The sequence below is a fragment of the Cynocephalus volans genome, chromosome 7 (genome assembly GCF_027409185.1).
Source record: "Cynocephalus volans isolate mCynVol1 chromosome 7, mCynVol1.pri, whole genome shotgun sequence".
NCBI lineage: Eukaryota > Metazoa > Chordata > Mammalia > Dermoptera > Cynocephalidae > Cynocephalus > Cynocephalus volans.
Genome location: NC_084466.1, coordinates 59773898 through 59788224, shown reverse-complemented (window position 1 = coordinate 59788224; position 14327 = coordinate 59773898). Strand labels below are relative to the sequence as shown.

At 34.4% G+C, this 14327-nt stretch overlaps 1 protein-coding gene across 6 annotated transcripts in view; it reads left to right on the top strand.

The window, feature by feature from the left end:
* Nucleotides 1–14327, top strand: part of VWA8 (von Willebrand factor A domain containing 8) — a 427373-nt gene that overhangs the window by 187838 nt on the left and 225208 nt on the right. For all 6 annotated transcript variants that reach the window (XR_010024043.1, XM_063102173.1, XM_063102175.1 and 3 more), the window contains exons 19-20: nt 2208–2314; nt 13890–13961. Coding sequence is in view for 5 of the 6 variants with exons in the window: in XM_063102173.1 (XP_062958243.1) it covers nt 2208–2314; nt 13890–13961 (179 nt within the window). In the remaining variant the exon portion in view is untranslated. The remainder of the gene's footprint in view (nt 1–2207; nt 2315–13889; nt 13962–14327) is intronic.

Genomic DNA, 14327 nt, shown 5'->3' with positions numbered 1-14327 from the left:
ATGCTGTTTTTAATTTAAATTTCAATAAAGAATGTCTTTGTTTTACATCCTACTTTGTTTTATGTATTAGGTTGAAGAATCTGTTGTTTAAAAGAGAAAGTTTGAAAACCACTTGCAAGTTAAACCTTGGAATATTTACCATATTTCAGTACATGCTAGATACAGTTTCCCCTAACCTCAAGAGTCACAATTGACACTAACATGAGAGGCTTTCAAAAAGTTCATGGAAATATTTGTATTAACTTAAAAATTTTTATTTATTTATTTGTTTGTTTGTTTTGAATATTCATGAGATACAAAGCTGATTGTCCCCCCTCCTGCCCATGATTGTATTAACTTTTAATTCCATTTTTTCATGAAAGTATTTTTTTCCAAATCTTTTTCACCATAGAATCTAGAATTATACTTTCATAGTGTTTATATTTTGAGGGCCACCAGTGTCCTATGGGACGTGTTTGGGAAACTTTTCTACGTTGATACAGACTAAAATAATAATAAGAATACCATTGCTTGTCTTCTTACTCCTTCCCTTTACAGTTTATATTTTGGGTCTATTTCAATGAGGCTTAATTGGTAGTAAATAAATAGTAAATTTTCACTGTGACAGATCATGGTTTTCCTTCCCTATAGAACTTGTAAATGCAAGGAAAATGGCAAGGATCTACTGAAGGGAGAGATTACTGCTAAAATCTACTACGCTTTGGCAAATATGTAGCACTCAGCAGTGATTAAACAGGATGACAGTTTAATTATTTTTAGCTCAAAATTGTTCATGGTACTCCATAGGAGCAAATGTTGCTTTCCTCCCTTGTCTTTCAAAATGCTTTAACACAAAAATAGCATTCTAGAGGAGAAACAAATTGTAATTTTCTTATTTGAAGTGGGGGAAAAAAAAAGAGATGGGTGAATTGTTTAAGGCATTGTAATTGTGTGTCTGCTTGCTAGGGTATTTCCACAGGATGGAGTATTATTTAGAGTCAAAAGATTGAACATATCCCACATGGAAGAAAGAATGTCAGACTAGACTAAGTTCTATTTTAAGCTTTACTCTTACTAGCTGGGTGATTTTAAGCAAATTATTTAATCTTCTTAGTTTCCTTATAATTCTTACCTCATTGTTAAGAGAATTATATAAAATTATATGATGAAAAACTGAGATGAAGCTCCTAGTTTGGGATCTAGCACATGGAAGGTCCTCAGTAAATGAGCTTTTATTATGGTAATTATCAGTGTTACTATAATAACTGCTACTATTAATGTTATTATCATTGACCTTGGAACATGTCATACAGTGAATATGTATATCTGGTTACTATAGGGAGTACATATGAGATATGTTCCCTGGCTTTAAGAAGTTTATTATTTAGTTACTTGGCTTCAAGGAACTCGCAGTCTATTCTAGGCTAACCTATTTAAAGCAAATAGGGGGGCCGGCCCGTGGCTCACTCGGGAGAGTGTGGTGCTGATAACACCAAGGCCCTGGGTTCGGATCCTATATAGGGATGGCCGGTTCGCTGAGCATGGTGCTGACAACACCAAGTCAAGGGTTAAGATCCCCTTACCGGTCATCTTTTTAAAAAAATAAATAAATAAAATAAAGCAAATAGGGAACACTACGATAATAATTATTAGAGAATAATTGTGTAGGGCATAAGTTCCCAATCTAGTGGGATGTCAGAATCACCCGCTGCTTATTTGAAAATGAAGATCTCCTGTACCATCCCTGAAAACAGTAATCTAAATCTAGGGTGGGTTGGTTCATCTGTATTTTTAACTAGAGGTCTAGGGGATTCTCTTATAGGGTTTTTAATGGGCAATCCATAAAAAGTTATATTCAAAGTACTTGAGAGCTTTTGAATGTGTATTTGACATATGTCTATGTTATAATCTCTGACCAAACAACCTTCTAGAAGTGGCTTGATTGTGTTCTGGGTTTTTTTTCTCCCTCTCAATTTTATCTATATGCTATTTACTATATGAGTATACATTGTTTTAAATTAACTTTATTACATTTTGGAGCATTTAAAGCTGGATGTAGAGCTGTGGTCCTTTGTTACCATCTTCAAGCTTATATTTTCAAGTGCTAAATTAAGATCCCTTGAAGAGTGCACAGGTATTACAGAACTGTATTGCAATCTGTGTTGGGTGGCTTGGTTTCTCTGGGGATGGCGATACGAATAATTCTCTGCCTTGTGTGAAATGTTTAGGTGAAGTAGCATCTGGATCTTTGAGGATTGGCACTGTTAGTGCACCAATCTATAATGCCCATGAGAAAATGAAAGTGCCTGATGTTCTGTTCTATGACAATGTTCAGGTAAGAGCATCGCTTTGCATTCTTGAATAAATCATTTATATTGTGGTAGTTAACTTCAAGTAAAATTGATGTGTATTATTTTTGTAATTTTCTAAGTTCAATTCAGATGATGCAAAATGAAGTGTTGGAACATCCCTTTATTAAGGCATTACAAAACTTGAAATTCTTTCCAAATATCCTTGAAAATTGAATGAGTTGTTGCTGGAATTAGGGTGATAAATTTTATATGCACACATATACACATATTACATGACTGTACTTCAGGTAAATAAAATGAATACCTTATCAAATTAAAAATAAAACAGAGCTACTCATCTTCTCTTTTGCTTGCTTGTTAGTTAGATCATTTTGGTAGTTCAAAGAGAAATATGTCCTCTGCATTGTTTTCCTCATTCTATTCCCTTTCCTGCAGTTCCTTGTATTTTTCTTTTCTTTTGTTCCTTTTTTTTGTTTTAAGGGAGGAGGATAGAGAATTCCCCACTTGTAAACTAACCAATAAATTATGGAACTTCCACTAAGACACAAATAATTTTGTACCTACAAAGCTTTTTATTATAGATGTTCACCTTAATAAGAATTTTTTCAAAGAAAATTACCCGTAATATGAAAGTTTTTTTCTTTTCCACATTTTCTGTCAAGTGGTTATATATTTCTTTTATATAAAAAATATACTTAAATTTTTCTGTATTGCTTAGTCTCTAATCTGCATATAAATAATAACATTAAATTTACAAAGTATATTAGAAGAATTTCTGCTTCCTATTTGCACTATATTAAGGAGTTAGCAAAATCAAAGTTAAAAAATTTTGTGTGTGTGTGTGTCTGATCTGTATGGAGATCTGAACCCTCAACCTCAGTATTATAACACCACCCTCTAACCAACTAAGCTAACAGGCCAGCCCTGTTTAAGGTGAAATTTCTTTTTTAATCCACCATTCTCCAATTCTATTTTGTTATTCAATCATTCTGTAGCCAATTAACTAATACAGGTTTTTTCTTCCAGAGCATTAATGTTCTTGCACAATCAGTAGACAAACAGAAAATAAAGTTACTTAAGAGTATAAGACACAAAGGAAGAAAAAAATCTTGCGTATTATGTAAAGACAGAAACATGATTATAAGGCAAATTCACTGTTTTCAAGCATTTATTTGTATCACACTATGTCCATATAATGGAAAGGAGCAATGAAAAAAGAGTCAGGAAACTGTTATAAGTGACAATTTGAAAGTCTGCATGGTAGCAAAGGTTGAAAAGACTTTACAGCATACAAGAATGTAGGAAATGCAGTAGTAGTAAAGGTCATTGTGCCCTTGAACACAATGTCTGTTGCCATGGTGCTCGTGACATAGACATTGAGGACTGCAGGGCTGCTGTGAACTTTACACAGTGGCCCTGAGGGACTTTTTGTAACCTGTCTCCAGACATACCTTCTCTTCATAAAGCGTTATTGATTAACCATTAATGAGAAATTTTTAGCTATACCCATTCTAGGGATAGTGGCTTCATTAAATTTCCTTCTATTGTATATATTATTATTTCCTTTTATGCTCTACTTCCTCTTTGAAGCAGTAGTCTTCAGCACAGTCCTTTTGTAGATTTAGGTGCTTTTATATTATCTTGTTGTTTTATGCCCTGTTTTCCCCTTACCACATTGTGTTGAAACTGATTTTTTAAAGTGTGTTTTTTCCATATCAAAAAGCCCCGTGTTTTCTTTATTTTTTGTCTGTAGCAAATAGCAAAATGCCTGACACATAAACAACTGCTAAGTAAATCTCTGTTGAATGGATTAATGAAAGAATGAATAAGACTGTGAATGTTCACAATAAAGGATATTATTTAATTAAATCTATCATTAAAGAATATTACACTTACAGCTGTAAGGAGGAGAAATTGGAGAAAAGAGAAATTAATAGCCTCTTGATAAACCTAAGGAGCTTTATACTTGAAAGAATTTAAAAATACCTACCATGACTCAGGCCTTGTCGTTAGGTATTTGGATACAGAAATTAAAACACACACACAAGCATATGCAGCTCCAGGGCTCAAGTTGCTCATAAGCTAATGGGGGAGATGGACAAGTGTATACATGGTTACCATACAGTGTGATGGAAGTATGCACAGGTTACTCTGATAGCGTTGATGGAGTGATGGTCCCAGACTGGAATGATCATAGAAAATTGGTTAACCAGGCAAAGTTGGAAGAGTCTGTCATACAGAGAGGCTAACATTTGCAGAGATTTGGTTATAGGAGAAAGTAGCTCATTTAGGGAGTTACATATAGTTAATTTCCCCTGCCACAGAGCTGAGATTACAAGTGGAAGAGTATCCAGAGATGAGGCTGGTAAGTTAGGAAAGGATCACATCATATGGGCCATGCTAATTAAGGAATTTGGATTCTTTTCAGACAGATGAGGGAGCCATTGAAAGATTTTAAGCATATTTGCACTTTTGCTAACTTTGCATTTCAGTGAGGTGAGGGTCATTAATGTATCAGTCACCTCAGGCCTTTATCATTTCTTTGTGGCAAAACATTCAGACCCTCTCCTCTAGCTATTATGTGATATACAAAACTTAACTGTTAACCACAGTCACCTTACTATGCAATAGAACGTCAGAACTTATTCCTCATATCTTATTGTAATTTTCAACCCATTGGCTAGCCTCTCCCTGATTTCCCTCCCCAGTCTCTGGTAACCAGTATTCTATTCTCTGCTTCTATGATATCAAATTTTTTTCCCTTACATTCTGCATATGAGGTCATATGATATTTGTCTTTCAGTGCCTGGCTTACTTCACTTAACATAATGTCCTGTGAATCCATACATGTTGCCACAAATGACAGGATTTCATTATTTTTATAGCTAAATAGTATTCCATTGTGTATATATACCACATTTTTTATTCCATTCATTGTTGTACACTTAGATTGATTCCATATCTTGGCTATTGTAAATTGTGCTGCAATAAACATGGGAGTGCAGAAATCTCTTCATCATACTGACTTCATTTCCTTGGAATATAATACCCAGTAGTGGGATTGCTGGATCAAATGGTAGTTCTATTTTTAATTTCTTGAGGAACTCCATACTGTTTTCCATAATGGCTGTACTAGTTTACAGTCAGAGCAACAGTGTGCAAGTATTCCCTTTTCTCCACATCCTTGCCACTTATTTATTTTTTTTGATAATAGTCATTCTAACTGGAGTGAGGTGGTATCTCATTGTTATTTTGATTTGCGTTTCCCTAATTAGTGATGTTGAGCATTTTTACATATGCCTGTTGGCCATTTGTTTGTCTTCTTTTGAAAAGTGTCTACTAAGATCTTTTGCCCCTTTCTCAGTTGGGTTATTTGGTTTTTTTACTCTTAAGTTCCTTATATGTTCTTGATATTAACCCCTTTGTCAGATGTATAATTTGCAAATATTTTCTCTCATTCTGTAGGTTGTCTCTTCAGTCTATTAACAGTTTCTTTTGATGTGCAAATGCTTTTTAGTTTGATGTAATCCCACTTCTGTATTTCCACTTTTATTGCTTGTGCTTTTGAAGTCTTATTTAAAAATTCCTTGCCTAGCCACATGTTGTAGATATTTTCCCTATGTTTTCCTCTAGTAGTTTCATAGTTTCAGGTTTTACATTTAAATCTTTAATCCATTTTGAGTTGGTTTTTGAATATGATGAGAGATAGGGGTCTAGTCTCATTCTTCTGCATGTGGATATCCAGTTTTCCCAGGACCATTTATTGAAGAGACTATTCTTTCCCTGACATGTATTCTTGGCACCTTTGTCAGAGATTGGTTGGCTGTAGGTGTGTGAATTTATTTCTGGGCTCTCTATTCTGTTCCATTAGTTTATGCATCTGTTTTTATGCCAGTACCATGCATTTTTGGTTTCTATAGCTTTGTAGTATAATTTGAAGTCAGGTAGTGTGATACCTCCAGCTTTGTTTGATTTTTTTCAGAGTTTCTTTGGATATTCAGGGTCTTTTTCGGTTCCATGTGTATTTAAGGATTTTTTTCTATTTCAGTAAAGAATTCCACTGGTATTTTGATAGGGATTGCATTAAATCTGTGGATTGCTTTGGATAGACTATATTGACGATATTAATTCTTTTGACTATATTAATTCTTCAAATCCATGAACATAGACTATGTTTTCATTATTTATATCCTCTTCAGTGTCTTTTCTTCAAAGTTTTATAATTTTTAATGTAGAGGTCTTTAGCTCCTTGGTTAAATTTATTCCTGAGTTTTTAATTTTTCTTGTAGTTATTGTAAAAGTAATTGTTCATGATTTCTTTTTCACTATTAATATATGGAAATGCTACTGACTTTTGTATGTTGATTTTGTATCCTGCATCTTTACTAAATTTGTTCATTAGTTCTAACAATCTTTTGGTGGGGTCATTAGGGTTTTCTATATATGGGATCATGTCATCTGAAAACAGGGACCATTTGACTTCCTCCTTTCCAATTTGTATGCCTTTTATTTCTTTTTCTTGTCTGATTGCTCTGGCTAAGACTACCTGTACTATGTTGAGTTGAAGTGGTGAGAATGGGCATTCTTGTTTCTGATCTAAGAGGGAAAGCTTTCAGCTTTTCTGCCTTCAATATGATGTTGGCTATGGGTTTGTCATATATGGCCTTTATTGTATTAAGGTACATACCTTCAATACCTAGTTTATTATCATGAGGAATGTTGAATTTTGTCACATGTTTTTTCTGCATCAGTTGAAATGATCATATCGTTTTTGTCTTTATTTCTGTTAAGGTGATGTATCACATTTATTGATTTCCATTTGTTAAACCATCCTTGCATCCCTGGGATAAATTCCCCTTGATCATAATGAATAATCTTATTAATGTGATGTTGGATTCTGTTTGCTAGTATCTTGTTGAGAATTGTTGCATGCATGTTCAGCAGAGATATTGGCCTATAATTTTCTCTCTGTTGTATCATTGTCCAGTTTTGGAAACAGTATTGCTGGACTCATAAAATGAGTTGGGAAGTATTCCTCTTCCTCAACTTTCTGGAATAATCTGAAGAGAATTTGTATTACTTCTTCTTTAAGTATTTGTTAGAATTTAGCAGTGAAGCCAGTCAGGTCCTGGGCTTTCTTTTCATACTAGACTTTGTGTTACCTGATTCAGTTTCCTCACTTGTTATTGGTCTCTTTAGATTTTTTATTTCTCTGTAAGTTAATCTTCGTAGGTTGTATTTGTCCAGGAACTCATCCATTTCTTCTATAGTTGTTCATAATAAGACTCTTAGTATCCTTTGTATTTCTGTTGCATCAGTTATAATGTCTTCTTTTTTCATTTCTGATTTTATTTATTTGAACCTTCTCTCGTTTTTTTTTTTTTTTTTTTTTCTTGGTTAGTCTGGCTAAAGATCTATCAATTTTGTTTATGTTTTCCAAAACCAGCTCTTCATTTTGTCAATTTTTCAATTGCTTTTTTAGTTTTTTTTTTTTATTTATTTCTGCTCTGAGCTTTACTTATTTATTTTATTTATTTTGTCAATTTTGGGTTTAGTTTGTTGTTTTTCTAGTTCCTTCAGGTATAAAACTAGGTTTTTAATTAGAAATCTTTTTTCTTTTTTGATGCGGGCATTTGTTCCTTCCTGTAACCTTACGTCTTAGAACTGCTTTTGCTGTGTCCTGTAGGTTTTGATTTAATGTGTCTCCATTCTTGTTTGTCTCAAGGAATTTTTTCATTTTCCTTTTTATCTCTCATTAACCCATATGTTGTTCAGGAGCATGTTGTTTAATTTCCATGTATTTGTATGGTTTCCAAAAATTTCCTTGTTGTTAGTTTCTAATTTTATGCAATTGTGGTCAGAAAAGATACTTGATATGATCTCTGTCTTTTAAAATTTGTGTAGACTTGATTTGTGGCCTAGTATATAACCTATCCTAGAGAATGTTCGATGTGTAGCTGAGAAAAATATTCTGTATTCTGCAGCTGTTGGAAGGAATGTTCTGTAAGTATCTGTAAGGTCCATTGGGTCTATGGTGCAGTTTAAGTTGTATGTTTCTTTGTTTAATTTTCTGTCTAGATGATCTGTCCATTGTTGAAAGCAGAGTAATGAAGACCCCTACTATTACTGAATTGTAATCTTTCTCTACTCTTAGGTCTAATAATGTTTACTTTATATATCAGATGCATATGTGTTAGCAACATTGCATCCTCTTGATGAACTGACACCTTTATCATTATATGATGACCTTCTTTGTCTCTTTTTACAGTGTTTGATTTAAAATCTATTTTATCTGATGTAAATATGGCTACTCCTGCTAACTTTTGGTTTCTGTTTAAATGGATTATTTTTTTCCAGCCCTTCACTTTCAGTCTGTGTTTATCTTTAATAGTTAGGTAAGTATCTTGTAGGCAGCATATTGGGTGTTTTTGTTGTTGTTGTTTTTCCTCCATTCAGCCACCCTCTGTCTTTTAAGTGGGTAGTTTAATCTGTTTACAATCAAGTTTGCAATTGTTATATGAGAACTTATTTCTGCCATTTTGTTTATTATTTTCTGGTTGTTTTGTAGATCCTTAATTTTTTTTCTTTTTCTCTTGTTATTTACCTGTGTGGATTGGTGGTTTTCTGTGGTACTCAGCTTTGTTTTCTTTCTCTTTCTCTTTCGTGTGTCCACTGTAATTTCTTTTTTTGTGGTGACCTTGAGGCTAATACAAAGAGTCTTGTAGTTATAATAAACTACCTTCAGCTGATAGCAGCTTTTAACATGGGTCACATGAAAATACTCTAGACTCCCCCGTCTACCAGCAATTTATGTTTGTTGCCTTAATTTACATTTGTATCTACTGTATATTCCTTAGCCACTCATTGTAGGTGTTGGTTTTTGACTGTTTTTACTTCAAGCCTTTACACTAGAGGATTAAAGTATTTACCTAGTGCCATTACTTAATGGGGGTATTCTGAGTTTGAGTTATGAATTTGTCTCTGAGTTTGAATAATGAATGTACCATATCTTCTGAGTTTTGTACGTTTTAATGTTTTCATGATAGTAATTATCATCTCTTCATTTCCAGTTGTAGCACTCCCATAAGCATTTCTTGTAAGGCTTTTCTAGCAGTGATGAATTCCCTCAGCTTCTGCTTGTCTGGGAAGGTTTTTATTTCTCCCTTGTATCTGAAGGATAACTTTGCTGGATAAAGTTCTCTTGGCTGACAGGTTTTGTTTGCTTGTTTGTTTGTTTTGTTTTGTTTTTAGCACTTTGAAAATATCATCCCATTCTCTCCTGGCCTGCAGGGTTTCTGCTGACAGTCTAATCAGGATTCCCTTACATATGACTTGATGATCTTATCTTACAGATTTTAGAATTCTCTCTTTTTCTTTGACTTCTAACAGTTTGATTATGATGTGCCTTGGAAAAGATCTTTTGGGGTTGAGTCTAATTGGGGACCTTTGAGCTTTCCGAATCTGAATGTCCATATCTCTCCCAGTACTTGGGAAGTTTTCGTCTATTATTTCATTAAATAGTGTTTCTGTGCCATTCTCCATCTCTTCTCCCTCTGGAACACCTATTATTTGAACATTTGTTTGCTAAATGGTGTCCCAGAAGTCTCAGGCTTTCTTTAATCTTTTTTTGTTATTTCTTTCTTTTCCTATGAGTTGGCTATTTCAAAAAACCTGTCTTCAAGTTCAGAAATTCTTCTGCTTGATCTAGTCTGTTATTTAAGCTCTTAAGTGAATTTTTAAATTTCATTCATTGAATTCTTCAGCTCCAAAGTTTCTGTTTGGTTCTTTTTATGGTATCTATCTCTTTATTAAATTTCTCATTTAGATCATGAATTGTTTTCCTGATTTCATTGAAATATTTTTCTGTATTCTCTTGAATCCCATTGAGTTTCCTTAAAATAGTTATCTGAAGTTCCTTTATAAATGCATTTTGTAACTGTGCTTTTCTTCAGCATCTGTTACTGGAGACTTGTTGTGTTCTTTTGAGGATGTCATGTTTTCTTGATTTTTCACGTTTCTTGTGTCTCTACATTTATATCTGCACATCTAATTGAGTATTTGCTTTTCCCAATTTTATGAAGTGGATTATGTAGAAATGGCTTTTTCCTGTTGCATTTACTCTTTAATGTTGTCTAGAAGTTAGAACCAAGGCAAAGAGAAACTAGTTAGGTGGCTATTGCAATAGTCCAGATGAAGGTTATGAAGGATCTCAACTAAGGTGGTTGACAGTGGAGACTGGGTGAAGAGGACATATTGTAGGCCTATTTAGGTGATAGAGGTGAGCGGAACTTTGTGTTAGGTGAAAGAGATTCTCCTTCAGGGAGCACATAGTCTAGTAGAAAAGTAAAGAGAAAAATTATTCTAAATTGTGCCCATGACTGGAACACAGTGTAGGAGAAGAAAAGTGTAAGAGATGAGCCTGAGACTAGATCAAGGACATAGGAATGACTTTTGTTCTTAAGGTATTCAAGGACTTTTGAAAAATGAAGTGACCAGATTTTGAACAATGTGTACTATAAGAACATGTTGGCTCAGGGAGAGACTGAAGTTAGAGAAGCTAAATTGGCTGATAAAAATCTAGACCAAAGATGATAAAGACCTGTATCAAAGCTGAAGGGATAGATAAGAAGGATAGATACTGTTGACCTTTGGTGGCTTAACAGCTAAGACTTGGTGTTTAAATGGATCTTGATAAGAGAGGAGTAAGGCAGGCAGATGATGATGGAGGTTTGTTCAGGTGGTAGAAAATAATGCTACTGATATGGAAAAATGAAACAGGATAAAGAATGAAGTTTAGGAGAAGGCAGTGAGCTGAGTTTTAGGTATGCTGAGTTTAGGAGACTGGTGAATAACTAAATGGTTCAGTCGTCACTCAGAAATACAGGACTGGAGTTGAGGAGCAATGTGTTGCTACTGAAGATTAGTGTAGAGTGGCATTTGAAGCTATGAGGTGGATGAGAGGATTTAGGGAGGACAGAGTCAGAGGTAGCTCTTTGAATGCTGACAAGCAGGTCCCCAAATCTGCCCACAGCCCTCATCCCTTAGTGGTTGCTTGTGTTATATAAGCAGGCACAACCTGCTCTGCCCTATCCTGTGACCCCAAAGGAAAGCACATAAAAAGGTCAAAAGACAGGACAAATCAAAGAAATGTGAGGAAAATCAGTATTTAAGGAATTGCTACAAGATCCAGCCCAAAAGACTATGGAGAGAAATTGTGAGAGTGGTAGGAAGGAATCAGGAGAAAGACAACTGGGAAAGCAGACTTTAAAGAAATTGTATGTAGTGCAGTGCTAAGTGAATCAAGAGGCTAAGAATTATTTTGGTAGTGACCTTAGCTTTAGGTAATGTTTTTGATTTGAATAATCTAGTTAGCTGTAATGAGGGCATGAAGAAGAAGGACATGAGAATTGTAAAGAAGTTAAGAATACAAATATAGTTTGGATTATTTTTTATTTGTATTTACTTTTGGCTTTTTTTTTTTAACTTAGCTATGCAGTTGCTCATTCAAACTTTTCTATCTATTCCTCATGCAGATTAGCCCATTTTTTGTTGGAAGAACTTAGTGTTGTCTGGAAATTGGCACTGACTTTTCATCCCAGTTAAAAGGAAGAGGTCTCCAGACTGTATCACCACCAGAACCTGGTTTAAAATGATGTTCTAGGATTCCCTTTTATAGGGTAACCATACATCTCAGTTTCCTTAAGATAGTCTCTGTTTACACTTGTCTCAGTGTAATTATTAATAGTGTCTCTTTTTATTCTTTAAAAGTCTTCCCAAATAAACAATAAGTAGATACACTCACATTATTCAAGCCTTTTAAAACTCCAGCTCCATGGTGTATCTGAAAGCATTTTAAAAAATAAAAACTAGCAAGAAAAACATCAGGGAATACTCATTTGTCCTTGAATAAGGAAATGACTTTTTCAGTTTTTCTTTCTAAAAAAGAAACTCTGAAAGAAAACATTGCTAAATTTGACAAATAAAAGTAAAGACTTCCGGATGTTGGAAAAAAAAAATCATAAACCAAGTTTTAAAAAAGGAAAAGCAAATGACACACTAAAAAATTATCTGCAGCATATATTACATGCAAAAGATTAATTTGCCTTCTTTTACAAATAGAGAACTTCAATAACTTCAGTGCTTATGAGGCTATTATTGATTTGATACAGAAAACCAAGAGAAAATAAAAGAGGTCAGTTATGCTGGGATGTATGTCTACCCCCAGACCGCAGTGAGCCTTTGTGACCTAGTTATGGGTGTCTTATTTTTCAGGATACGGAAGAGCAATGTAATTTCCTCTCTGGCTATTGTGGACAGCATTAATCTTGTTTTTCTTATTGTATTGTATTATAATTCTAATATAAATGTATGGAAGGTAAATAATATATTTTTAATTATAAAGCTGTACATAGCTTTGAAAGTAATGATTAAGAAAAAGCTAGTGTTGGCTATAATCAAAAAGACTGTGAATAACAAATGCTGGCGAGGGTATGGAGAAAAGGGAACACTACTACACTGTTGGTGAGACTGTAAATTAGTACAACCACTTTGGAAAACAATTTGGAGGTTTCTCAAACAACTACAGATAGATCTTCCATATGATCCAGCAGTCCCTCTTCTGGGTATATATCCAGAGGAATGGAAATCATCATGTCGAAGAGATACTTGCACTTCCATGTTTATTGCAGCTCTGTTTACAATAGCCAAGATATGGAACCAACCTAAATATCCATCAGTAGATGATTGGATAAGGAAACCGTGGTATATATACACTATGGAATACTACTCTGCCATAAAAAAGAACGAAAAACTCCCATTTGCAACAACATGAATGAACCTGGAGAAACTTATGTTGAGTGAAACAAGCAAAGCACAGAGGGATAAATACCGCATGTGCTCACTCATATGTGGGAGCTAAGAGAGAAAGGAAGGCAGGAAAGAAAGAACACAGTAGTGCCGTGATCCAACAGAGGGAGGGAACATTCCTAGGGCTACAAATAGGAGTTGAGGGGAGAGGGGGAAGAGGAGGGAGGTTGCAGGATAATTGGGAGGGGACAAAGGGTACAAAAGTAATTTCTGGTAATGGTTATGCCCCCAGTATGAATCTGGCCCCCACATCATGGGCAGAGGGCGGACAGTCAGCTTTGTATCTCATGAATATTCATAATAAATAAATGAATGAATGAATGAATGAATGAAAAAGCTAGTGTAAAATGTTTCATGGAAATCTTCAGTTATTTTAGGAAGCATTTGTATATTTGTATTAGCAAAAATAAATTTAAACATATTAAATTATAAGCCAATTCTACATAGTTTAATGGGTGAAAAATATTTGAGTTATAAAAAGTCTTTGAAATATTGGTCAGTGGCTTGGTCTTGCTCAGGTGAACTATTTCAAGTTTTCCATATCGGTAGCCTAACTGGTTATGTAACTTACTTATAACCAAGCATTAATTTTGTGTTTTTTTAAAAAACAAATCTTTTGAGTGTTGTCTATCATAAATGTTTTACATTCCATAAAGATATCTCAACAGTTAATTTTCTTATTTCACCTTGATTGTGCAAAACACCATTAACTTCTCGTTCTTTCTTCTCTAGCACATGATGGTGATGGAAGATATGTTCAAAGACTTTCTCCTTGGAGAGCACTTATTATTGGTTGGTAACCAGGTGAGTTATGGGTGAAACCCAGGTACTGATGAGTAAGTGATTGTAACAGTTTCAAAGCAGTAAGTCTCTTCTTCCTGTCAGAATAAGTTTTTAGAAATAATCTCCCCCCCCAATTAAATGACAAATTTAATCAAAAGATTACTTAAAGCCTTAAATTATTCCCGTTCAATCTCCCATAAGTTCTGTCCGTTCTACCTCATAAGAATCTACTCTTGCCCACATCCATCACCACAGCCCTGTTCATCATCACCTATTGCCTGGATTACAGCAATAGTTTCCCACCATAGCTCTACCCCATCTTATGCCCACCCTGATCTACTCTCCACTCTGCAGCCAGATTGATACTTACAAAACTAAAATCTGATC